This window comes from Sphaeramia orbicularis, chromosome 24 (assembly GCF_902148855.1).
Source record: "Sphaeramia orbicularis chromosome 24, fSphaOr1.1, whole genome shotgun sequence".
In the NCBI taxonomy this organism is placed as follows: Eukaryota; Metazoa; Chordata; class Actinopteri; order Kurtiformes; family Apogonidae; genus Sphaeramia; species Sphaeramia orbicularis.
The window spans coordinates 2,998,162-3,022,940 of record NC_043979.1 but is presented as its reverse complement, the minus strand read 5'-3'; the positions used below and the strand labels follow the sequence as shown (position 1 = coordinate 3,022,940).

Below are 24,779 nucleotides of genomic sequence, written 5' to 3'. Positions count from 1 at the left end.
TCTGCAGTAGGGATGTAACAATTACTGGTATAACAATAAACCGCGGTAAAATCGCCAACGGTTAGTATTACCGTTTAAATTCTAATTATCATGATAACCGTGTTTGATTACCACATTTTCTGGAGAAAACACCTATGTAAAGATCTGCTTTTATGTCAAATATTTGAGTATAGTTTTAATTTATTACAATTTTAATTTTCTATACCTAATATTTGGAACCAATATTCACTTTTAAAGTCTTTGAAAAGGTTCGTTAAGCATCTGTGTGTTATTTATGCAATAAAGTATATACATTTTTCAAATTGGATTTTATATATTTTGTGTGTTTTTTGTCCTTTTGTGTTGATATAGTAGGTTCAAGTGAAAAAAAATAATAGATGAAATTGAAAAAAAGATACCAAACATGGGTATAGTAAACATTTGTTTATATAGTTTATAAAGGCAAAATCAAAAGCACTGAAAAACGAACAAAATAGGCTCAGACCACGAAGGGTTAATATTTGAATGTTTCTGCAACAGAAGGTACATTGTGCCGATTATTTTGCTTGTTTTTTTTTTTTTTTTTCCAAATACAACTTTGTTAAATTATTTCAGTGTGTGTTAGTACTTTTTGAACATTCTGAACACACTTTCAATAATACTGTGATAATAATGATAACCGTGATAATTTTGGTCACAATAACCATGAGATGAAATTTTCATATTGTTACATTCCTACTGCAGTAATCTGATTATAATCAATCAGATTAACACATGCTGATAGGAAGCTAAAGGACAGACTGTTGTGTGGAGAAGGGGTGGGATTAAATAAGTTATACTTCCTCCCACTCCTTTTCGAATATGCAAATCAAGTCATATTTTGTTTTCATGTATATGTATAGGTTTTTCATGTTTTCTTGTAATCTGTTTTATTTCCAAGGGCTAAAGCAGGATTATGTTCTTTGTTTTGTTGCATATTCTAAATCAGTGGTTTCCAACCTTCTTTGGCTCCTGACCTCATTTTAACGTCACAAATTTCTGGCGACCCCAGACATTCAAAACAGAGACTTTTTTTGGGCTAAAATGTATTTGTTTTTGATCATGAAATAGTTTGTTATACTATGTTACAAATAAATGTTAATTTTAGAGGACATTTAGACTATATAATGTACATTTTTATTAGTAAGTTTTAATTTTTAAATTTTTAAAAATAAATTATTAGAAATTTCAGGCGACCCCAGACATTCAAAACAGACTTTTTTTTTTTGCTAAAATTAATTTGTTTTTGATCGTGTAATAGTTTGCTATACTATGTTGCAAATAAACATTAATTTTAGAGGACATTTAGACTATATAATGTTAATTTTTATAAGTAAGTTTTAATTTTCTTGTTTTTTTTAATAAATTATTAGAAATTTCTGGTGACCCCAGACGTTCAAAACTGAGACATTTTTTTTGGCTAAAATTGTTTTTTGATCGTGTAATAGTTTGCTATAATATGTTGCAAATAAACGCTAATTTTAGACAACATTTAGGCTATATAATATAAATTTGCATTAGTAAGTTTTCATTTTTTATCAATTACTAGAAATTTCAGGCAACCCCATTTGAATTCCAGGCGACCCCATGTGGAGTCCTGACTCCGAGGTTGAAAATCACTGTTCTAAATAAACTGAAACTGAACTGAACTTGGATTTGTCCCCAGTATACGCTGATGTCTTCCTGCTTGTATACAGGTTAGTCTGATTGATTTAAAATCGTAGAAGACGGAGGTTACGTACAGAAAGTTGAATTGACGACAATAAAAGGAAGTTTGATTGTACCATCACTGTGTACGTACGAACTCCGAAAGAAATCTGTTAACGGACTGGAGCGTCTAGACCAGAGTTTATTGATTATTGCATTTCTTAAGTTTATGTAAAAGCATCAGATCTGATTATTGAAAAGATCTGATTATTAACAGTTATCTGACTATTATGGTCGTGTAAACAGGCTCGTTGTCTTCCACTCATTTTTGACTATGGAACTTCTATTTTCTATGATTTTTTTTTTTTTTGATACTCACATGTTTATTGAGGTTTTTCACATTTTAACAAATAGATACATATTCAACTTGTGTATTCCAGTGTAGAGTTAGAGAAATGAAACAGATATGTTAAGTAAAGACACAAAAACAGAAGAAATAATCACAGTTACCGATATCTATCATCCAAAATAATGTACATACATTGGATTCTGTCCATCCTTAAGCATCCTTCACTGTGTCGTACTGTGTTTATTTTTTTTTTTTAGTCACAGACACTTTCTCTCATTCTAAGACCATGGGTTTTTTTTCTCCATGATCTGTTTTCTATGATTTTAATTGTTTTTCCACATGTTCAGACATAAAAGAATTAAATAAATCAGATGAACCTGTATACATGTGGGAGTGTGTTAATCTGATTGATTATAATCAGATTACTGCTGTTATCTGATAAAACAGATCAGATTATTCTGTTTATATGATCAATAATAATCTCATAACTCCAGACTAGGGATGTAAACAATTAATTGACTATCAATTTATTGTCAATAACAATTTGCTCAGCTAAATTATTAATTGTCGATTAATTGCCTTTTTCCACTGCGGGATTTGTGGTTTCAACAGTAGGGGGCGCCACTGCTAAAACTAGGCTTCAGGCATGTCTTTTTTTTTTTTTTTTTTTTTAATTTGAACAATGAACAACTGAACAGTATATATACATAATAGTATACATAAAAAAAAGGATAGAAAATTTCACAATTCACAATATATTTTACATTTCAAATATATAGAAACACATGTAAGTAAAATATATATATAAAAAATGCTCGAGGTATAAATAGAAATTATACAAATTAAATAAGACTATACACTTGACATAGTTTTTTGAGTTTATTTGCTTTAGAATTTATGATGTTCTTTAAATTGTCTAAATAATTGGAGAAAAGGGCTTTAAAAACAATAATGTTTGGACGCTGGTGTGCAAATTTAGTGCAATGAATATGAAATTTGGCAAAAATAACTAAAAGGCTGATAATATAGCTTTTTTTCTGGATTTATTTTATCACTTTGTGAAAGGCCAAATAAAATATGTTGGGCTTCAGGCCTCTGTAGGCATCTCCGCTGAAATCTGGCTCCATCATGTCACTGATGCAAAGTCAGAAATGTCCATTTCTTCTAAACTGGCCCTTTTCAGATCCATTTATTTTATTGAATTTTTCTGCTGAATTTCTTTAGTTCTACTCCATAAATGTCATTGTCTGCTCTGTATCCAATGGTTCAATAAATCTATCATTAAGGAACATGACATGCATTTCAGAAATATATAAGCAATATTTAGCTTTTCTTCTTATAGACCAGTGTTTTTCAACCATGGGGTCGGGACCCCACGTGGGGTCGCCTGGAATTCAAATGGGGTTCGCCTGAAATATCTAGTAATAGATAAAAAACTAAAACCTACTAATAAAAATGTACATTATATAGCCTAAATCAGGGGTGTCAAACTCATTTTAGTTTAGGGTTCCACATACAGACTAATATGTTCTAAAGTGGGCCGGACCAGTAAAATAATATAAATAATAGGATAAGAACTGATAAATAATGTCGACACCAAAGTTTTCTCTGTTTTTGAGTGAAAAAAGTACAGTTACATAATGAAAATGTTTACACCCACAAACTCTACTTGAACATAACATGAACAAATATGAACCTGAAAATTCTTAAGAAGAATAAGTGCAGCTTTAGCAGTATTACACTTTATCATTTATACATGTGCATCATAACGTACAGATCACAGTGGATCTACAAATACACAAAACATGTAGTCACAGGCAGAATATTGGTACAATTCCACATACTTCTCTTAAGACATTTCAGGCTATTGAATTTTTTTGGAAAAGGCTAGTCTGTAAATGTAAACATTTTTCTGTAATTTGACCTTTTTTACTCTAAAACAAAGAGAAAAAATTGCGGTTTTCATTATTTATGGGTTATTATGATAGTGTTTTACTGGTCTGACCCACTTTAGATTGAATTGACCTAAAATGATTTTAACACCATTGATTGTTCATATCCTCAGTGTACTTTTTACATTCACAAATTCATCCCATGGGCCGGGTTGGACCCTTTGGTGGGCCAGTTTTGGCCCCCGGGCCGCATGTTTGACACCTGTGGCCTAAATTTTTCCTAAAATTAATGTTTATTTGCAACAGATTATAGCAAATTATTACATGATTAAAAACAAATTAATTTTAGCAAATGAAATGTCTCCGTTTTGAATGTCTGGGGTCACCAGAAATTTCTAATAATTTATTTTAAAAAGATTTTAAAATTAAAACTTACTAATAAAAATTTACAATATATAGTCTAAATGTTGTCTAAAATTAAAGTTTATTTGCAACATAGTATAGCAAACTATTACATGATCAAAAACAAATTAATTTTAGCCCCCCCCCGCAAAAAAAAAAAAAAAGTCTCTGTTTTGAAAGTCTGGGGTCACCAGAAATGTGTGATGTTAAAATGAGGTCAGGAGTAAATAAAGGTTTGGAACCACTGTTGAAAGAGACAACAGTGAGACACAGATTGAAAGAGACATTCAGGGTCTCAGGATAATCACCGCTTATCAATTAATTGTTAATCGATCAATAAGGTCAACCAGCTAATGATTACTGGATTAATCGGTCATTTGCGTCCCTGTTCCAGACAGCAGATAATGATCAGAGTGTTAGTGTGGCGCTAAACGGGCTCAGTGCTGCAGATGACGTGTACAAAAAGAGTCGAACATGGTCAAAAACAAGCATCATCCGGCGCCGTTTCTCCTCTGGCTCCTCGTTCCCCATCAGCTTCAGCTTCAGTCAGCAGCTGCAGATGGGAGGTCAGAGGTCACATGGTGTTACTGTGTTGACAGCATGAAGAAGGTGCCAGACATTCCTCTGACTGATAACATGCAGGATGCCACATCAGGGCCCGAAACCTTGACTTTCCTTCACTCACTTTGGTCATTTAATAACAGAATCAAACTGCCTTTGGTTTATTAGCTCACTGTGATTATTTAGCAAAAATTTAACATTCAGTTGCATTATGTGGCATTCATTTACAGTTTTACAGGAATAACAAATAAAACAGGATTGTGTTGTAAATGTCACATGGACTGTATTACTTTGGTGTTCATTGTTTCAGAATCAAGTGTCTGATGCTTTTGGAAATAATCTTATCAAACGTTAATCAGCTAAAATGTGCTCACAGCTCTTCTTTGTGTCTGTGTTCATATTAAATCAGTCTCAGTGAATCCAAAGGAACTCTGTGTTGGTAAATGACAGTTGTTCAAATGGACAGGATTTCAGTTCTGTTCAACATGTTGATGCTCATATGAACTATGTTTTCAGCTCAAAAATGAACCATTTCATCACAATTAATGCTATATTTTCATGTCACAAATGGACAAGTTCTATTTGAACTGAATTTACCTGAAAAACAAATCTTCTCTTCTTTTAGATTCCCCAGTTTTTCTTCCCAGATTCTCTCCTCCATATCACATGTTTTATTTGTACAGGTTCAATCTGGAGTATGGTGCTGATCCATCCTGCTTCTGTTCCACCAACACATACATGAAGAATGGCACACAGCACTGTTTACATCAACACTTTTACAATAAGAAGCATTTTTATACAGAAAGAACAATTCTATATTGTTCTTTCCTCTTTAGTCTGATGCTAAACTATCCAATAAATAATAGTGCTCCTAGTTTTTGCACCAGGATCATTAGTGTAAACGCTGACATGGCTGCAGAGCATCAGTATGATGGGATCCACAACAACCATGTCACATCCGTCCACTGACACATTTAGTGTTTTTGTGTCAGCTGGGATTGTTTTAGATCCACAATACCAACATTTATGAAGAAGAGCACAATTAGCAATAGGAAGTCTATCAGTTTATTCCTAATAAAGTACTGGGACTGACCAGAGCATCATGGGTAATGTCACGTCCGTCCACCAGCAAAAGTTTTCACATCCACGTGCTATTCCAAATCCAATATTTATGAAAATAGAGCTAGAAATAAAATGATATAAATAGACATAGATATACAAACTTAACACCATCAGGGATCCCATTGGACATGTTGTGTCTGAAAGTGATTTATTTTAATAACACATGTACTGATTAGGCTCTGAATGCTGTATTTCACTGTTTTATTTGTGACCAAAATAAATAAAAAAAATAAATTCTGTGCATTTTACCTGTTTCCATCCACATACTTCAGTGATGAAGGCAAATCCCATGTACATTCAAAACTACAGATACCATGTGTTTTATGTAACATTATGTAAATGTGTGCGAGACTGTCATAACGACTGTTAGCAGGTGAAGTCAGTTCGTTAACATGAGCAGGTATTATATGTAATGAAATAACATCTAGGCTCCAAAATGAAGCCAATACAGAAGTACTGAGGTTGTAATACCACTGATGACCACTAGGGTTGGCCACATTAGAAATATTAACCCTTTCATGCATGAATTATGAGAACCTTAGTCAAGATTTTTTTTCTTGAGTGTTTTTATTCCTCCTTAGGCATGAAAAAAAAATGCGATCAAGTTTTGTTTTTGTTTTTGTTTTTTGTCATGGAGTTACAGAAATGTACATGCATTAAATTTTTGAAGTAAAGACGTGTTTAAATCCCAATATCAGACAGTGATATGAAAACAATGAAATAAAAACATTTTTAATGCTGCTAATCTGATGTTTTCTCACATTTTAACATATTCTAATGCTAGTTATTCCTCACTTCATGGAGATAATATGCAAAAAAAAAAAAAGCATAACAATTAACAAGTGATTTACACTTAAACCTGTCAGTGCAGATCAGGTTTATCAGGAACAGTAAAGTTACAGTCATGGTCTGAATGTCAGTGTATGAGATGATGCATACGTGTCCACTGTGTCGGCTGATATGGAACTAAAACAACAAAACCCATAAATATACAACAGTTTTGAATAACTGTCCACTGTAGTGACCACTATGCATGAAAGGGTTAAAGCAGAACTAGTGCGTTAACATTAGTAGTTGTGATGCTGGGCAGAGCTGACTGTTGGGAAAAGATGTGAGTCTGTATTTTGTAAATACTGACATAAAAATAGTTTGTTAAATCACTCTTCAAGATTTAAACAGCAGAGAACCCACACAGACATGGGGAGAACATGCAAACTCCACACAGTAGGTCCCACCCCCATCGACTGGTGCTGGAATTGAACCCAGGACCTTCTTTCTGTGAGGCACCAGTGCTATCCACTGCACCACCCAAATGAAAACAGTTGAAGATACTGATATAATTACTGTAGCGGCTATCTGTCATCAAAATTAAATCACCTTAAAGGGGACTGAACTGAAGACAGAACTCAAATAACCACTGGATGCACCATGGGTTTGTGGTTTACGCAGTCAAAAATACAATGTCCACACCATAGGTGTAGTTCAAGAGGTTTATTTTTAGGATTTTGCAGCAAACAACAACCAAGGCCTTTCTGCCGTCTGTCCTGCTCCTCCTGTCTGTCTGTCTGTCTGTCTGTCTGTCTGTCTGGGAATGACTGGTCATCTGCTATAAACCATGGGCCCACCCAGGTGCATGCTGGTCTAACTTAGTCCTGCCTGTTTAGGCCCAGGTGCCCACGGTCTAAACCAATAAGAAACCACTAAGCAAAAAGGTGTTAAATACTGAAGAATGAAAACAATAACCATGAAAATTAAAAAATATATTCTAAATATTAAACAAACAAAAAACAAATCAAAATAAACAATTATCAAAAAATACTAAATGAGTAAACAAATAAGGTAAATTAACTTTAAACAAAAACTAAACAGACAAATAGCTCCTACAGCTGCTATTGGTAATAGATAAGAAGTCATATATGAGCTTTCATTTGGTGCCATGACCTTTGACCTTGAGCGACCTTAAAAGGTCAACCGAATGTCAATTATTGTCTTTAAACATGCTGTTGAACTACAGGAGTGTTGGTCCTATTTTTTTCTGTTTTGATCCGATAACATTTGAATTTACTCGGAGGTTTTCTGAACATCTACATCACAGGTGTCAAACATGCGGTCCGGGGCCAAAACCGGCCCACCGAAGGGTCCAGTCCGGCCCACGGGATGAATTTGCAAAGTGCAAGTTAGGGATTTCAAACTCAAAAATAATATCACAATAACCTATAAATAATGACAACTTCAAATTTTTGTCTTTGTTTTAGTGAAAAAAATAACATTAAATTATGAAAATATTGACGTTTACAAACTATCCTGTTACAGTAAAATGTGAATAACCTGAACAAATATGAGCAACCTGAAATGTCTAAAGAAAATTAAGTGTAATTTTAACAATATTCTGCCTGGTACTGAATGTTATGTGCCTTTGTAGATCTGACCTATAATGCATATGTATAAATGATAAGTCGAGGCAGAATATTGATAAAATTGTACTTTCTAACTTTCTTAACAAATTCCATTTTTTTCCGGTTATTCACGTCCTTTTTGTTTGGATAGTTTTTAAATGTAAATATTGGCATGATTGAATGTTATTTTTTGCACTAAAACTATTTGGAGTTGTCATTATTTATTGGTTATCATGTTATTATTGGACTGTTCCGGGTCATTTCAGATTAAATTGGGCTGAATGTGGACCCTGAACTAAACTGAGTTAGACAGCCCTGCTCTATGTGATCAGTGAACTAAAAATAAGAAAATACATGATTTTGAGTGAAAAATGCAAAATGCAGAGGATAATATTCCAACAAATGGTGATAAATCACTTGGGAAAGACAAAAAAAAAAAATCATTGACTTGATAAAAGTCATTCATTTCATCACAAACGTACACATTCCCAGAAACAGCACTAGTATGAATCACTCTGAGCACATCTGTCTGTGTGACCATGAGCTTCTAAACTCCACCGTCCTGACTGTTTTCAACCACACATGCACTTAGTTTTGTATTTAGTTCTGTTAAATGTCGCACTGCCCCGGCCCCCGGCCCCCACACCCACCCCTGTCCAGCTGTTCGGACAGCTCTGGGTTTCCCAAGCCCCCTCCGGTGCCCTGGCTCAGGACAGACAGCCCTCCCAGTCCTGCACTCCCCCAGGCCTGACTGCCCGCCCGCCTGCTGGTCTTGGCAGCGGCGCAGCCAGGGGAGGATCAGGACGACCGGGCTGGGTGAGATAAGGACCACATGAAGTTCCCCGCATTACCTCACCCGATAAGGAAACAAGCAGAGACAGACTGGGAGGCAGAGGCAGACGGAGGGTCGGATGGAGAGGACTGGACGCTGAAGACCGGCTGCTGGAGGTTCTGCTGGAGCGGGGGTCCTCAGGAGGGTCACGCCGAGGAGCTCAACCAGGACAGGCCCACAGAACCCAGTGTTCCTGCTCCATGAAGACTCTGAGGACAGATGTCAAAGTGACCCCAGACCTTATTTAGACGACAGTTCCTCACCTCTGGTCCAGCCAATGAAAGAAGACCACACTACGAACTGGAGAGCTCTGGAGGTTCAGGGACAGTGGGAGTCCACCCTGGGACAGCGTCCATGGCCCTCAACCCTCTGGAAGGTCTTATGTCGGTCGCGGCCAACCACCAGCTGGTCTCCGGACCCGTGATGGATCCGGGTCCACGGCGGCCCCCTGCAGCCTGCGGCCCGGCGTCCCCCCACGGACACAGGAAGTCCAGGAAGTGGGTGAGTGTGGACCAACACCTACAGCAGGGGTCTCAAACATACGGCCCACCAAAGGCTCCAGTCCAGCCCATGTGATGAATCTGAATTCCACAGTTCAGGCTCATTTTAGTTCAGGTTCCACAAACAGACCAATCTGATCTACAGGAAAATAATAACAGAAGAAGAACCGACAAAAAAGAAGGACTGCAGATTTACTACTGGGTTTGATGTGAAAAAATATTACATTATGTCGATAAACATCAAATTTGTATCTGTTTTAGTGCAAAAAATAACATTAAATTATGAAAATATTTACATTCACAAACTATCCTGAAACAATAAAATGTGAATAACCTGAACAAATATGAACAACCTGAAATGTCTAAAGAAAATTCAGTCCAGTTTGAACTCTTTTCTTCCTGTTCCTCAGTGTTTAGTGTCTTTGTAGATCTGATCCAGAATCTGCACATGGACTAATGAGAAGTGGAGGCAGAAGATTGTTAAAATTGCACTTAATTTTCTTAAGAAATTTCATTTTTTTCAGGTTATTCACTTTTTTTTTTGTTTGGATAGTTTATACAAGTAAGTATTTTTATAATTTAATGGTGGTTTTTTGCACTAAAACAAAGACAAAAATTTGGAGTTGTCATTATTTATAGGTTCTTCTGTTCTTATTTGACTGGTCCGGTCCACTGCAGATCAAATCAGACTGAATGTGGGACCTGAAAGAACAGGAGTTTGAGCCCTGATTTAACCCCTGTAAAATAAAAACATAATGACCAACAAAAAATAATGACTCCATATTTTCTTCTCAGTTTGATGTGAAAAAAATAATATTACATTATGCCTATAAATAATGACAACTTCAAACTTTTGTCTTTGTTTTAGTGCAAAAAATAACATTAAATTATGAAAATATTGATATTTCCAAACTATCTTGTACCAATAAAATGTGACTAACCTGAACAAATATGAACAACCTGAAATGTCTGTATTAAATTCAGTCCAGTTTGAACTCTTTTCTTCCTGTTCCTCAGTGTTTAGTGTCTTTGTAGATCTGATCCAGAATGCACATGGACTAATGAGAAGTGGAGGCAGAAGATTGTTAAAATTGCACTGATTTATCCGTAGAAATTTCAGTTTTTTTCAGGTTATTCCCATCTTTTTTGTTTGGATAGTTTATAAAAGTAAGTATTTGTATAATTTAATGGGTTTTTTTGCACTAAAACACAGACTAAAATTTGCAGTTGTCATTATTTCTAGGTTCTTCTGTTCTTATTTGACTGGTCCGGCCCACTGCAGATCAAATCAGGCTGAATGTGGAACCTGAAAGAACAGGAGTCTGAGAACCCTGCTGTACAGGGTTAATGAGTCTGTGAACATGAAACTGAGCTGAAACTCCAACAGTTCAAACCCATGAAGACCAGAACTACTATAGGACCAGGTCCCAAATGAAGGGTTCTCTATATTTAACATTTCATAAGTGATTAATCACCTTTTATCATCATGTTATCCTCTGTATTTTGCATTTTGGAACACATCTTGCGCTGGTGCCTGTTAGACCCTCATTGCTCCGACCAAGACCTTCAGGAAACAACTAGCGCTGTCCAGGAATGGATTTGGCATTGGAGCGATAAGATACGAGGAACTATTTTTGTCTCAACTTTCCAATAATTTTTTTTATGTCTTTCCCAAGTGACTTATAACTATTTATTTACCATTTATTATATTATTATCCTCTGCATTTCGCATTTTTCCGTGTAAATCATTTATTTTTCTATATTTAATTTACTGATCATATAGATGTTCGTTAGTAAATGCAACAGTTATTATATTAGAACGGTGAAAACTTAAGAAAAACAGACTTTTTTGCATTTTTTTTCAATGAAAATCAGGTATTTTCCTCAATTAAATTTACTGATCATGTAGACCAGGGCGGTCAAACTCATTTTAGTTCAGTTCCACATTCAGCCCGATATGATCTCCAGTGGGCCGGACCAGTGAACTAATAACAGTGAAAAAAATAAAATAAAATTATGATCATGTTAACATCTACAAAAATCTGAATAACATAAACAACTGGAAACGTCTTAAGAAAAAAAAGTGCAATTTTACCAATATTCTGCCTCAGATCATTAGTTTATATTATATTATGTTATATATTAGTTTATCCTTTACACATGTGCATTACAACTGACATTACAATTACAAATGCATGAAACATTTAATAACAGACAGAATATTGGTAAAATTGCATTTATTTATCTTAAGACATTTCAGGTTTTTCACATTTTTTGTAAAATATCATTTATTCAATATAAACATTTTCATGTAATTTTACTTTTTTACACTAAAACAAAGATTAAATTTGCTGTTTTCCTTATTTATAGGTTTAATATGATCGTATTTTACTGGTTCTGACCCACTTGAGATCTAATTGGTCTGTTTGTGGAATCTGAATTAAAATGATTTGGACATCCTCGATTGTTCATATCTTCAGTGTAATTTTGGTATTTCACAAATCCATCCTACGGACCAGTTTGGATCCTTTGGTGGGCTGGATTTGGCCCCCGGGCCACATGTTTGACACCTGTGATGTCGATGTTCATTAAAGCTCAGATTAAAATTGATCGTCATAACATTAGAAACAGAGAAAAATGAAGAAAGTGTGACTTTTCCAACAAAATCTGTCATTATCTGAACATAAACCAGTGTGTCCATCCACTGTCGTTGATCCAACTGCATGGGTTTTACTGGTGAATCAATGTTGTAGAAGATGACAGTGTTTCCACGGTAACTATGGAGCCTCTGAACGTCCAAATATGGTCATATCTGATGACCATGAAAAGATGAAGAACTGTATTTTACACCAATCATTGACATGCATTGATAGAATTAATGCAGGGGTTTGAAAAGTGCACTGAAAAAAAAAAGTCTGTTCAATTTACATGAAAAAAAAAGTACATCAGCTGCACATTATAAAGTTATGTTTACTAAAAAAATATTTATTTGTGTTAAGTACACTCAATTCTTATTTGTTCAAATAACATAACTTTTTTTTTTTTTTTTTTTCATATATTTAAAATGTTTCTTTTATGTCATGTATATGAAACTATGTTAAACCAACAGGACTTCTTTATATATAGTATGTTCAATTACTTATTATGGAAATCAACATCACTTTTTTTATTTTTAGTTTATTCAATTACCATCTGTTAAAGCAACATGCATTTTTTAAATGAAGTATTTGTTTAAGTAGGTCTCACAATATTAAGTTATAAAGCTTGTGCGTACCTCCAGGGGTACTTGGAAGAAGCCCAGGGGTACTTCCATTAAAAATAAATAAATAAATAAATAAATAAATTAATAAATTAATTAAGTAAGTCATCATGTACTGAATACAAAATAAATAATGAGAATTAACACTAAAATATAAAACACAATAAATACAGTGATTTAATAGTTTTATTGTCAATCATCTTGTTGAAGCTTTGGCAACATTTGAAGAATATTTATATTTAATATTATTCAAAATAAGTTTATTTGAGTAGATAAGGAATTATTTTTTGTTGATGAAAGGTTTATTTATTAATTAATGACCAATTTATTTATTTTTCTTATCGATGAAAGAGGGCACTTTTCAGTTTATATTTTGCACAAAATTTACTGTAAAAAATGTGACACCCTCAGCACAGGAACATATTTTGCTTAAATTTTTTTAATATCAAAAATGCTGAAGCAAGAGTTGGGCATACTTGGATAAAAAAGTCTAGTCCAGTGTAAAAAGTTTAACAGATCAACAGGTATGAAATAGTTTAGATCAGTGGATGTTTGGTCTTTATGGGTTAATTAAGACAATAATACAATACTCATCACACTTTAAATACACAGTGGGATGACATAAAACATAGTAAAAACAGACCAAAGCAGACTAACTGAACCTGTTAACATCCATCCTGTACATAGAACAGTTTAAGGCTGCGCAGTATGCCCAGTAAACTGTTTAAAGGTTTTATGCATCATGTGTTGACGTTATTTTTTCCATTCTTCTTTAGCAAAAAGTCAAAATGCAGCCTGTGGATTTGTTCTAATACGTATATTGCCAATAAGTGTTTTATTACCTCCGCCAAGGAGGTTATGTTTTTGCCAGGGTTTGTTTGTTTGTTTGTTTGTCTGTCTGTTTGTTTGTTTGTCTGTTAGTGTGCAACATAACTCAAAAAGTTATGGACAGATTTGGATGAAATTTTCAGGGTTTGTTGGAAATGGGATAAGGAAGAAATGATTACATTTTGGTGGTGATCGGGGGTGGGGGGGGCCACTGATCAGCCTTGGCGGAGGTCTGCGCTCTCCGAGTGCTTCTAGTTGTCTATTTTGTTACAAATAATGCACAGTTGTTTAATTAAAACATTGAACTTGCACTTTTTCTTATTCAGTTCTGTGTTGAGATGTGAAAACTTGGGAAATTCATATGTTGTGTTGTTTTTTTTTATGCTTGTTTACTATGTTTTACAGAGAGAGAGAGAGAGAGAGAGAGAGAGAGAGAGAGAGAGAGAGAGAGAGAGAGAGAGAGAGAGCATAGTTTAAAAAAAAGAAAAAGAGTAACATACATCGTATTCTTTTGAAGAAACTTGGCAAATAAAGTTGATTCTGATGTATGTTTGCATGTTTAAAATAACCTAAAATGACACTTTTGTTTATTATTTAGATGTTTTATGCTTACTTTAAGTTTTGTTTGTTAATTTTTTTCTCTCTAAAGTGTTTGGCTGTTAAAGATAATGAGAAATTATAGAATTTTTTTTTTTCATCTCTTCTTCTTTTTGCAAATGATGAATTGCAGCAGTAAGTGAGTGCAGACATTGTCCTATGAGGTTGATTTCATGAGCTCTTAATACAGTCTCTGCCTGTACAATGTGTGTTTGGAATAACGACTGCAGATGCACAAGGATTTTGTTCAAGAGGCAGAAAAGAGAATATTGTTCTTTCTGCTCCTTTTCATTCCGGATGGGGTCAGTTTGCTGATATGTACAAGCAGATATAAATAAATAAATAAATACATTAATTAATTAATTAATTAATTAATTAATTAACAATGACTGCCTTGCAAAAGCTACTTTGTGTGAATTGTAGTTGTTGATATTGCACTTACTGCACTAGTGTCATATACTTTTATACAAACACTTGTGAATCATGCTTTTCCTAAATTCATATTTTGTTCTATTTGTTCAGTCTGAGTTTCCCCAAAATTAATATATTTGTCATTTGAAAATGAACATTTTCTATTTCTGTTGTTGTTGATGATGATGATAAACTTTATTTGCAACATAAATAGGAATAAAATATAAAGGTGAACAAAAGTCAAAGAGAAATTATAAGTTTAAACTGAACACTCCTGAATATTGAAGGTAATGAGTTCAACCAAAGAATGAAAAAACAAAAGTCCCACAGTGCACAACTCTTTCATTATGTCTCTTTAATAACACTTTATGTCCTAAATGCAGAACGAAGTAGCTGAGCTTATATGATCCTACAACAAAATTATATGATTAATCTAAACAGTCCATAAAAAAAAACAGGTCAGTTATTAAATTACTAAAAAAGAAAATAAATAATAACATCCCATCAATAACTATTCCTGTTGTACTCCTGTCCATTGGTCCTATAGCTCTGGAAAATAAAGTTTTTAAACATTTTCTTACATTTTGTGATATTTTCACACTGTTTGCTATTTGCTTCTGTTCTATTCCACAAGATGAAATACACACCTTTTACAGATTAGTTCCAGTTAAATGTTGAGTTGAACATTTGGCTGAAAAAAACCTCAACTCCATCAGTCCAAACATGTAAGTCATTATCCTCACAAGCATGTATACAAGTATAAGTTGCTAAAAATCACTATATAGACAAAAGTATTGGGACACGTTATGATAAATATCATATTGATTATTAATATTGATGTTTCTGTGTCTAATCCTCATCTGACAGCTGGAGACATGATGTGTCCACATATTTATGTCCACATAGTTTAGAAACATCAATATTTCCTTTAACTTTAATGGGAGATTTTTCTTCCTCAGTCAGATGTGAAGAAAGTAGATGGTTCGTTGGGGAAGGAAGTTATTATTTACAGTCAAAGCAGGAAAAATATTATAGAAATGCAGAGGTAGAAATGTCATAGTGATGGATTAAAAAAAAAAAAGGTCCAGAGGAATTCAGTCAGAAGCATCTCTGAGGGTCAGTGGATCTGTTGGTAAGTGGATTTTCTGTTCACAAACAAAAGAAAACTAGTGGTTAATTGATTTTCCTTTTAAAATGTAATAATTAAAAGGCAGTGTCCACTGCCACAGTACTGTGGCACAAAATATCAGTTTGTCTTTTACCACAGACCAATCAAATGTTTGTATTTGTACTAGAGCCAATAAGGGATACTGGTACAGGAACTCATTCACCTCTTGTTTTTGCTTTTTTTTTTTTTTACTCATTATCCTTTTGTTGCCACAGTACTGTGGCAACTGATGGAAGAAAGGACAAATTAGTGTTAGTGTATTGTACTGAATAGGAGTAATTGTTCTAAATACTCTATATGTTGTTTTATGGTGTTCTTTGCTCTGGAGGCTGGAGAAGGTGGGCGGAGCTACATGTTATAGACAGATGCGGTAGTGTGACTTCAGCTCTGTTTGAAAATCTTTAGAAAAAAAAAGTAAAAAAAAAAAAAGAAAAAGAAAAAATTAAAACTAGAAGCACTCAGAGAGTGCAGACCTCCGCCAAGGCAGATCAGTTTCCATGTATGAGTTTCAGTTTTGTATCATGTCCATCCAATCCAACTTTACTTGTAGAGCATTTTAAAACAACCGCAGTGGACCAAAGGGCTGTACAGAGGAATAAATAAAACCGAAAGAGAAGAAGAAAATTCAGAATAGATTTAAAGACAGAAACTGTACAAAAAAGAAAACAGTGCTGTACAGAAGAATAAATGAAACCCATCTATCCATCCATCCATCCATTTTCTTCCGCTTATCCGGGGCCAGGTCGCCGGGGTAACAGTCTAATCAGGGACGCCCAGACTTCCCTCTCCCCAGACTCCTCCTCCAGCTCTTCCGGGGGGACCCCGAGGTGTTCCCAGGCCAGCCCACAGACATAGTCTCTCCAACGTGTCCTGGGTCTTCCCCGAGGTCTCCTCCCGGTGGGACATGCCCGGAACACCTCCCCAGGGAGGCGTCCAGGAGGCATCTGAAACAGATGCCCGAGCCACCTCAGCTGGTTCCTCTCGACGCGGAGGAGCAGCGGCTCTACTCCGAGCTCCTCCCTGGTGACTGAGCTCCTCCCCCTATCCCTAAGGGTGCGCCCAGCCACCCTGCGGAGGAAACTCATTTCAACCGCTTGTATCCGGGATCTGGTCCTTTCGGTCATGACCCAAAGCTCATGACCATAGGTGAGGGTAGGAACATAGATTGACCAGTAAATCCAGAGCTTCTCCTCTCGGCTCAGCTCCTTCACCACAACCGACCGATATAACAACTGCATCACTGCAGACGCTGCACCGATCCGTCTGTCAATCTCACGCTCCATCCTTCCTTCACTCGTGAACAAGACCCCAAGATACTTGAACTCCTCCACTTGGGGCAAAGACTCCCCACCGACCCGGAGAGGGCAAACCACCTTTTTCCGGTTGAAATAATGAAATAAAATAAAATTAAATTAAATAAAATTAAACCCAAATAAAATAATAAAATATGAGAATAGATCATCATAATAGATTATCTAATAGATAATAGATATCATAATCTAACGCAAACACATCTAACAAATTGCTAACTCTTTTTCTAAATGGTCCCAGTTCTTCGTCATTAATGTCAGTCTTGTAGTGTCACTGAAAGGCCTCTGGTGAATGAACTCCTCCCCCTGGTGGATTATCTGTGTATTGCATGTCTCTAAATGTATACATCAGGTTTTTCAAGAAAAAAAATATCACACTGATCATGTAGAAGACTTCAAAACTCATGGATCAAAGATGATATGTTTGGTGTCACAGGGTTACAGATCCACCAAATCTAAAATTTAACTGTATTGCAGAAGCCTGGATCTCATCTTATTTCGTGGTCTCATTCTTGACTGTTTTTCAACCACAGTTTCAAACGTCTTTTAAAAGTGAATTAACTTGTGCGTTCCCTCACTGACAGAGCGATGCTGTTCCAGAACCTTTAAATCCCTTTTGCAGGGTTCATGCATATTCCTGTCTACTAGTGTATGTGTTCCCTGCTTCCAGGTCCAGTCTGTGTGTGAGTCCAGGTCCAGGTCCAGCTCCATCTCTGGTAGTGAGTCTGTGGTCCAGTCCAGGACTCTGAGGAATCAGCACTCGCCTGAAAACGCAGCGCGAGAACGAAGCCGTGTACGCAACCTGAGACAGGCCTTCCACAGTCTGCAGGTATGAGACAGGCCTTCCACAGTCTGAGGTGTGAGACAGGCCGTCCACAGTCTGAGGTGTGAGACAGGCCTTCCACAGTCTGAGGTGTGAGACAAGCCTTCAACAGTCTGAGGTGTGAGACAGGCCTTCCACAGTCTGAGGTGTGAGACAGGCCTTCCACAGTCTGAGGTGTGAGACAGGCCTTCCACAGTCTGAGGTGTGAGACAGGCCTTCCACAGTCTGCAGGTATGAGACAGGCCTTCCACAGTCTGAGGTGTGAGACAGGCCTTCCACAGTCTGCAGGTATGAGACAGGCCTTCCACAGTCTGAGGTGTGAGACAGGCCTTCCACAGTCTGCAGGTATGAGACAGGCCTTCCACAGTCTGAGGTGTGAGACAGGCCTTCCACAGTCTGCAGGTATGAGACAGGCCTTCCACAGTCTGAGGTGTGAGACAGGCCTTCCACAGTCTGAGGTGTGAGACAGGCCTTCCACAGTCTGCAGGTATGAGACAGGCCTTCCACAGTCTGAGGTGTGAGACAGGCCTTCCACAGTCTGAGGTGTGAGACAGGCCTTCCACAGTCTGAGGTATGAGACAGGCCTTCCACAGTCTGAGGTGTGAGACAAGCCTTCCACAGTCTGAGGTGTGAGACAAGCCTTCAACAGTCTGAGGTGTGAGACAGGCCTTCCACAGTCTGAGGTATGAGACAGGCCTTCCACAGTCTGAGATGTGAGACAGGCCTTCCACAGTCTGAGATGTGAGACAGGCCTTCCACAGTCTGCAGGTATGAGACAGGCCTTCCACAGTCTGATTTATGAGACAGGCCTTCCACAGTCTGAGGTGTGAGACAGGCCTTCCACAGTCTGCAGGTATGAGACAGGCCTTCCACAGTCTGATTTATGAGACAGGCCTTCCACAGTCTGAGGTGTGAGACAGGCCTTCCACAGTCTGAGGTGTGAGACTGGCCTTCCACAGTCTGAGATGTGAGACAGGCCTTCCACAGTCTGAGGTATGAGACAGGCCTTCCACAGTCTGGGGTATGAGACAGGCCTTCCACAGTCTGAGGTATGAGACAGGCCTTCCACAGTCTGAGATGTGAGACAGGCCTTCCACAGTCTGAGGTGTGAGACAGGCCTTCCACAGTCTGAGATGTGAGACAGGCCTTCCACAGTCTGAGGTATGAGACAGGCCTTCCACAGTCTGGGGTATGAGACAGGCCTTCCACAGTCTGAGATGTGAGACAGGCCTTCCACAGTCTGAGGTGTGAGACAGGCCTTCCACAGTCTGAGGTATGAGACAGGCCTTCCACAGTCTGAGGTATGAGACAGGCCTTCCACAGTCTGAGGTGTGAGACAGGCCTTCCACAGTCTGAGGTGTGAGACAGGCCTTCCACAGTCTGAGGTGTGAGACAGGCCTTCCACAGTCTGAGGTATGAGACAGGCCTTCCACAGTCTGAGATGTGAGACAGGCCTTCCACAGTCTGAGGTGTGAGACAGGCCCTCCACAGTCTGAGGTATGAGACAGGCCTTCCACAGTCTGCAGGTATGAGACAGGCCTTCCACAGTCTGAGATGTGAGACAGGCCTTCCACAGTCTGAGGTGTGAGACAGGCCTTCCACAGTCTGAGATGTGAGACAGGCCTTCCACAGTCTGAGGTATGAGACAGGCCTTCCACAGTCTGAGGTGTGAGACAGGCCTTCCACAGTCTGCAGGTATGAGACAGGCCTTCCACAGTCTGAGATGTGAGACAGGCCTTCCACAGTCTGAGGTCTGAGACAGGCCTTCCACAGTCTGAGGTGTGAGACAGGCCTTCCACAGTCTGCAGGTATGAGACAGGCCTTCCACAGTCTGAGGTGTGAGACAGGCCTTCCACAGTCTGAGATGTGAGACAGGCCTTCCACAGTCTGAGGTGTGAGACAGGCCTTCCACAGTCTGAGGTATGAGACAGGCCTTCCACAGTCTGAGGTGTGAGACAGGCCTTCCACAGTCTGAGGTGTGAGACAGGCCTTCCACAGTCTTTACACGTGTATGTTCACACTGCGTAAAATACCAGACAATTAGCAGCTAGGGTTAGGTCTACTGTCCAGTTGTTTGTCCTCTGTCTTCAGTCCAGTTGTGTGTCCTCTGTCCAGTTGTGTGTCCTCAGTCCAGTTGTGTGTCCTCTGTCCAGTTGTGTGTCCACAGTCCAGTTGTGTGTCCTCTGTCCAGTTGTGTGTCCACAGTCCAGTTGTGTGTCCACAGTCCAGTTGTGTGTCCTCTGTCCAGTTGTGTGTCCACAGTCCAGTTGTGTGTCCTCTGTCCAGTTGTGTGTCCACAGTCCAGTTGTGTGTCCTCTGTCCAGTTGTGTGTCCACAGTCCAGTTGTGTGTCCTCTGTCCAGTTGTGTGTCCACAGTCCAGTTGTGTGTCCTCTGTCCAGTTGTGTGTCCTCAGTCCAGTTGTGTGTCCACAGTCCAGTTGTGTGTCCACAGTCCAGTTGTGTGTCCTCTGTCCAGTTGTGTGTCCACAGTCCAGTTGTGTGTCCTCTGTCCAGTTGTGTGTCCACAGTCCAGTTGTCTGTCCTCAGTCCAGTTGTGTGTCCACAGTCCAGTTGTGTGTCCTCTGTCCAGTTGTGTGTCCACAGTCCAGTTGTGTGTCCTCTGTCCAGTTGTGTGTCCACAGTCCAGTTGTGTGTCCTCAGTCCAGTTGTGTGTCCACAGTCCAGTTGTGTGTCCACAGTCCAGTTGTGTGTCCTCAGTCCAGTTGTGTGTCCACAGTCCAGTTGTGTGTCCTCAGTCCAGTTGTGTGTCCTCTGTCCAGTTGTGTGTCCACAGTCCAGTTGTGTGTCCTCAGTCCAGTTGTGTGTCCACAGTCCAGTTGTGTGTCCTCTGTCCAGTTGTGTGTCATCTGTCCAGTTGTGTGTCCACAGTCCAGTTGTGTGTCCACAGTCCAGTTGTGTGTCCTCTGTCCAGTTGTGTGTCCACAGTCCAGTTGTGTGTCCTCAGTCCAGTTGTGTGTCCTCAGTCCAGTTGTGTGTCCACAGTCCAGTTGTGTGTCCTCTGTCCAGTTGTGTGTCCACAGTCCAGTTGTGTGTCCACAGTCCAGTTGTGTGTCCTCTGTCCAGTTGTGTGTCCTCAGTCCAGTTGTGTGTCCTCTGTCCAGTTGTGTGTCCACAGTCCAGTTGTGTGTCCTCTGTCCAGTTGTGTGTCCACAGTCCAGTTGTGTGTCCACAGTCCAGTTGTGTGTCCACAGTCCAGTTGTGTGTCCTCTGTCCAGTTGTGTGTCCACAGTCCAGTTGTGTGTCCTCTGTCCAGTTGTGTGTCCACAGTCCAGTTGTGTGTCCTCTGTCCAGTTGTGTGTCCACAGTCCAGTTGTGTGTCCTCTGTCCAGTTGTGTGTCCTCAGTCCAGTTGTGTGTCCTCTGTCCAGTTGTGTGTCCACAGTCCAGTTGTGTGTCCTCTGTCCAGTTGTGTGTCCACAGTCCAGTTGTGTGTCCTCTGTCCAGTTGTGTGTCCTCAGTCCAGTTGTGTGTCCTCAGTCCAGTTGTGTGTCCTCTGTCCAGTTGTGTGTCCTCTGTCCACAGGCGGCTCTGCCCTCTGTCCCTCCTGACACTAAACTGTCTAAACTGGACGTTCTGGTTCTGGCCACCGACTACATCGCCTACCTGACGGAGACTCTGGACCAGGAGGGGGCGCTGGCTGAACACACCCTGACCTCCAGACCGGGTGGATACCTGCATCCTGTTAAGGTCAGCACCTCTGTCTACAGGTCTGCTCCAACACAGACTGACAGTAGGACCATGGACACCTGACAGAAGGACAGGTGTAAAGACAGAGCACTGGAAAAGAATCTAACTGTGACCAAGTGGAGTTTAGTATTTCTGGTCCAAATGTCTCATCACACTTAAAAACAGACAGAATCACCTACAGAGGAACTCTTCAGTGAGACAGAAGAACTGATTTTTACAAAATCTTATTTCAAGAAATCTTACCAAGATTATTTTCACTTGTTCCACTGGCAGATTTTTTTTTTTTGCTTGAATTAAGCAAAAGAAAAAAAAAAAAGAAAAAAATCTGCCAGTGGAACAAGTGAAAATTATTATTATTATGTAATTATTTTGATTTTTTTTTTTTTTTCCAGTGAATCATTTATTACACAGGAAAGAATTTGCTAGATGGAAAATGAAAGCCTTTAACCCATAAAAACCAAACAGCCACTGGTAACCAAACCCATCTGCTGATCTGAACTGTTTAATACCTGTTGATCCACTAATCCTATCAATCCATGTCAATAATTGGTGTCAAACACAGTTCTTAATTCTTTTCATGGTCATCAGATATGACCCATTTGGATGTTCAGAGGCTCTGTAGTTACTATGGAAACACCGTCATCTTCTACATCAAGGGTCTCAAACATGTGTCCCGGGACCAAATGCGTCCCGCCAAAAGTTCCAATCTGACCCCTGGGATGAATTTACAAAGTGCAAAAATTCCACAGTCAATCTGATCTACAGTCAAATAAAAACAGCAGAAGAACCGACAAAAAAGAGTGACGGCAGATTTTCTTCTCAGTTTGATGTGAAAAAAATATTATATTATGTCTATAAATAATGACAACTTCAAATTTTTGTCTTTGTTTTAGTGCAAAAAATAACATTAAATTATGAAAATATTAACATTTCCAAACTATCCTGTAACAATAAAATGTGAATAACCTGAACAAATATGAACAACCTGAAATGTCTAAAGAAAATTCAGTCCAGTTTGAACTCTTTTCTTCCTGTTCCTCAGTGTTTAGTGTCTTTGTAGATCTGATCCAGAATGCACATGGACAAATGAGAAGTGGAGGAAGAAGATTGTTAAAATTGCACTGATTTTTCTTCAGAAATTTCATTTTTTTCAGGTTATTCACATCTTTTTTGTTTGGATAGTTTCTAAAAGCAAGTATTTTCATAATTTAATGGGTTTTTTTGCACTAAAACAAAGACAAAAGTTTGGAGTTGTCATTATTTATAGGTTATTACCTCCGCCAAGGAGGTTATGTTTTTGCCAGGGTTTGTTTGTTTGTTTGTTTGTTTGTTTGTCTGTTTGTTTGTTTGTCTGTCTGTCCGTTAGTGTGCAACATAACTCAAAAAGTTATGGACAGATTTGGATGAAATTTTCAGGGTTTGTTGGAAATGGGATAAGGAAGAAATGATTAAATTTTGGTGGTGATCGGGGGTGGGGGGGCACACGGGGGGGGCACTGATCAGCTTTGGTGGAGGTCTGCGCTCTCCGAGTGCTTCTAGTTCTGTTCTATTTTTATTGGTCCGGTCCACTGTAGATCAAATCAGGCTGAATGTGGAACCTGGAAGAACAGGAGTTTGGGAACCCTGCTGTACACCAGAGTCCCCAGTCAAACCCATGGAGGTGGATCAGTGACAGTGGATGGACACACTGGGTTTATGTTCAGTTAATGATGTCTTTGCTGAAAAAGTCACTTTTTTCTAGATTTTCTTCTGTTTCTGTTCTAATAAACCCCAACTTCAATTAGAACTTTTATGAACATCTACATCAGGGGGGTTCAAATCGGTCCTGGAGGGCCGGTATCCTGCATGTTTCAGATATTCCCCTCTTCTAGAACACCTGGTTTAATTAATGATCAGCTCATCATCCAGCTCTGCAGAACCCTGATAATGATGTAACAGCTTCCAGGTGTGACTGAAGAGGAAAACCTCGAAAACACGCAGGATACCGACCCTTGAGGACCGGAGCTGGACACCCTGATCTACATGATCATGAAATTTACATATGGGAAAATACCTGATTTACACAGAAAAAAAAGCTAAACATAAGGGATAATATTATAATAAATGATGATAAGTCACTTAGAAAGGATCAATAGAGAAAAAAATCCCTTTGGAACTGACACCAAAGTAACACTGGGTGTTTATGGGTGAAGCTGAACTGTAAAAGCTAAGCCATAAAAGCTTAATCAGCAGATTAAGACGAGCAAATTGTAGCTGGTGGTTTGCTACACATGAGCGTTTGGCCTTGGTTAACTCCAGTTCTGTGCCCTGCAGGTGTGACCCTATGTCCGGTGGGTCTGATAATGTACCCACGGTTACAGTTTCTAATGTGTTCTGACAAACAGGCTTTGGATCAACAGTTTTAGAACGTAACAATGTGCAGAACTGACAAAAAAACGATTCAACATTTCAGCTGGATGATGATAATAATGGATTGTAAACTTGTTCTTATTTATGTTTTGTAATATTCGTGTGATGTTATAGATTTTTCATAAAGGGGGGGCTCTGGACTTGTTATGTTTTGGTTAAGCCTGCAGAAGAAAAAGACGCAGAATAGAAAAACAGAGAGCAAGAAAAGATGTAATGGAGTAGTTTTTGGAGAAGCTAACGAAAAGACATGTCACAAATTGTGTTGGAGTCATTTTTCAGAGACTTTCCATGTTTGTATTTTGTAGCTGTATTTGTATTTTAACGGACCCCAGGAACAGGAGCAACCACTGCAGTGGAAGCTAAAGGGGATCCGGATAAACAATCACATAAAACAAAACAAAAAACACTGGATGACATCCAAAATCTGTTCAGCATTTATTACTTTTTTGATTTGAGATTTGAAATACCTTATTTTAATTTTCATCTATAAACAACTCCTAAACATGCAAACCTCCATCAAAGTAGAAAAAGGTCCCCCCCCAAAAAAA

The 24,779-nt window shown here is 38.4% G+C and overlaps 1 protein-coding gene and 1 long non-coding RNA gene across 2 annotated transcripts in view; both read left to right on the top strand.

The window, feature by feature from the left end:
* The first annotated feature begins 2,978 nt into the window (after window positions 1–2,978).
* On the top strand, window positions 2,979–5,061 carry LOC115415230 (uncharacterized). Its single transcript, XR_003934781.1, has 2 exons — window positions 2,979–3,362; window positions 4,582–5,061. It is a non-coding gene; the product is annotated as an uncharacterized LOC115415230 (long non-coding RNA).
* A 4,232-nt stretch (window positions 5,062–9,293) lies between these two features.
* The window catches only part of tcf23 (transcription factor 23), a 19,991-nt gene continuing 4,505 nt past the window's right edge, over window positions 9,294–24,779 (top strand). Inside the window, exons 1-3 of the mRNA XM_030128910.1 lie at window positions 9,294–9,720; window positions 17,963–18,121; window positions 21,658–21,822. Coding sequence (XP_029984770.1) covers window positions 9,574–9,720; window positions 17,963–18,121; window positions 21,658–21,822 — 471 coding nt within the window. The 5' untranslated portion in view covers window positions 9,294–9,573. The remainder of the gene's footprint in view (window positions 9,721–17,962; window positions 18,122–21,657; window positions 21,823–24,779) is intronic.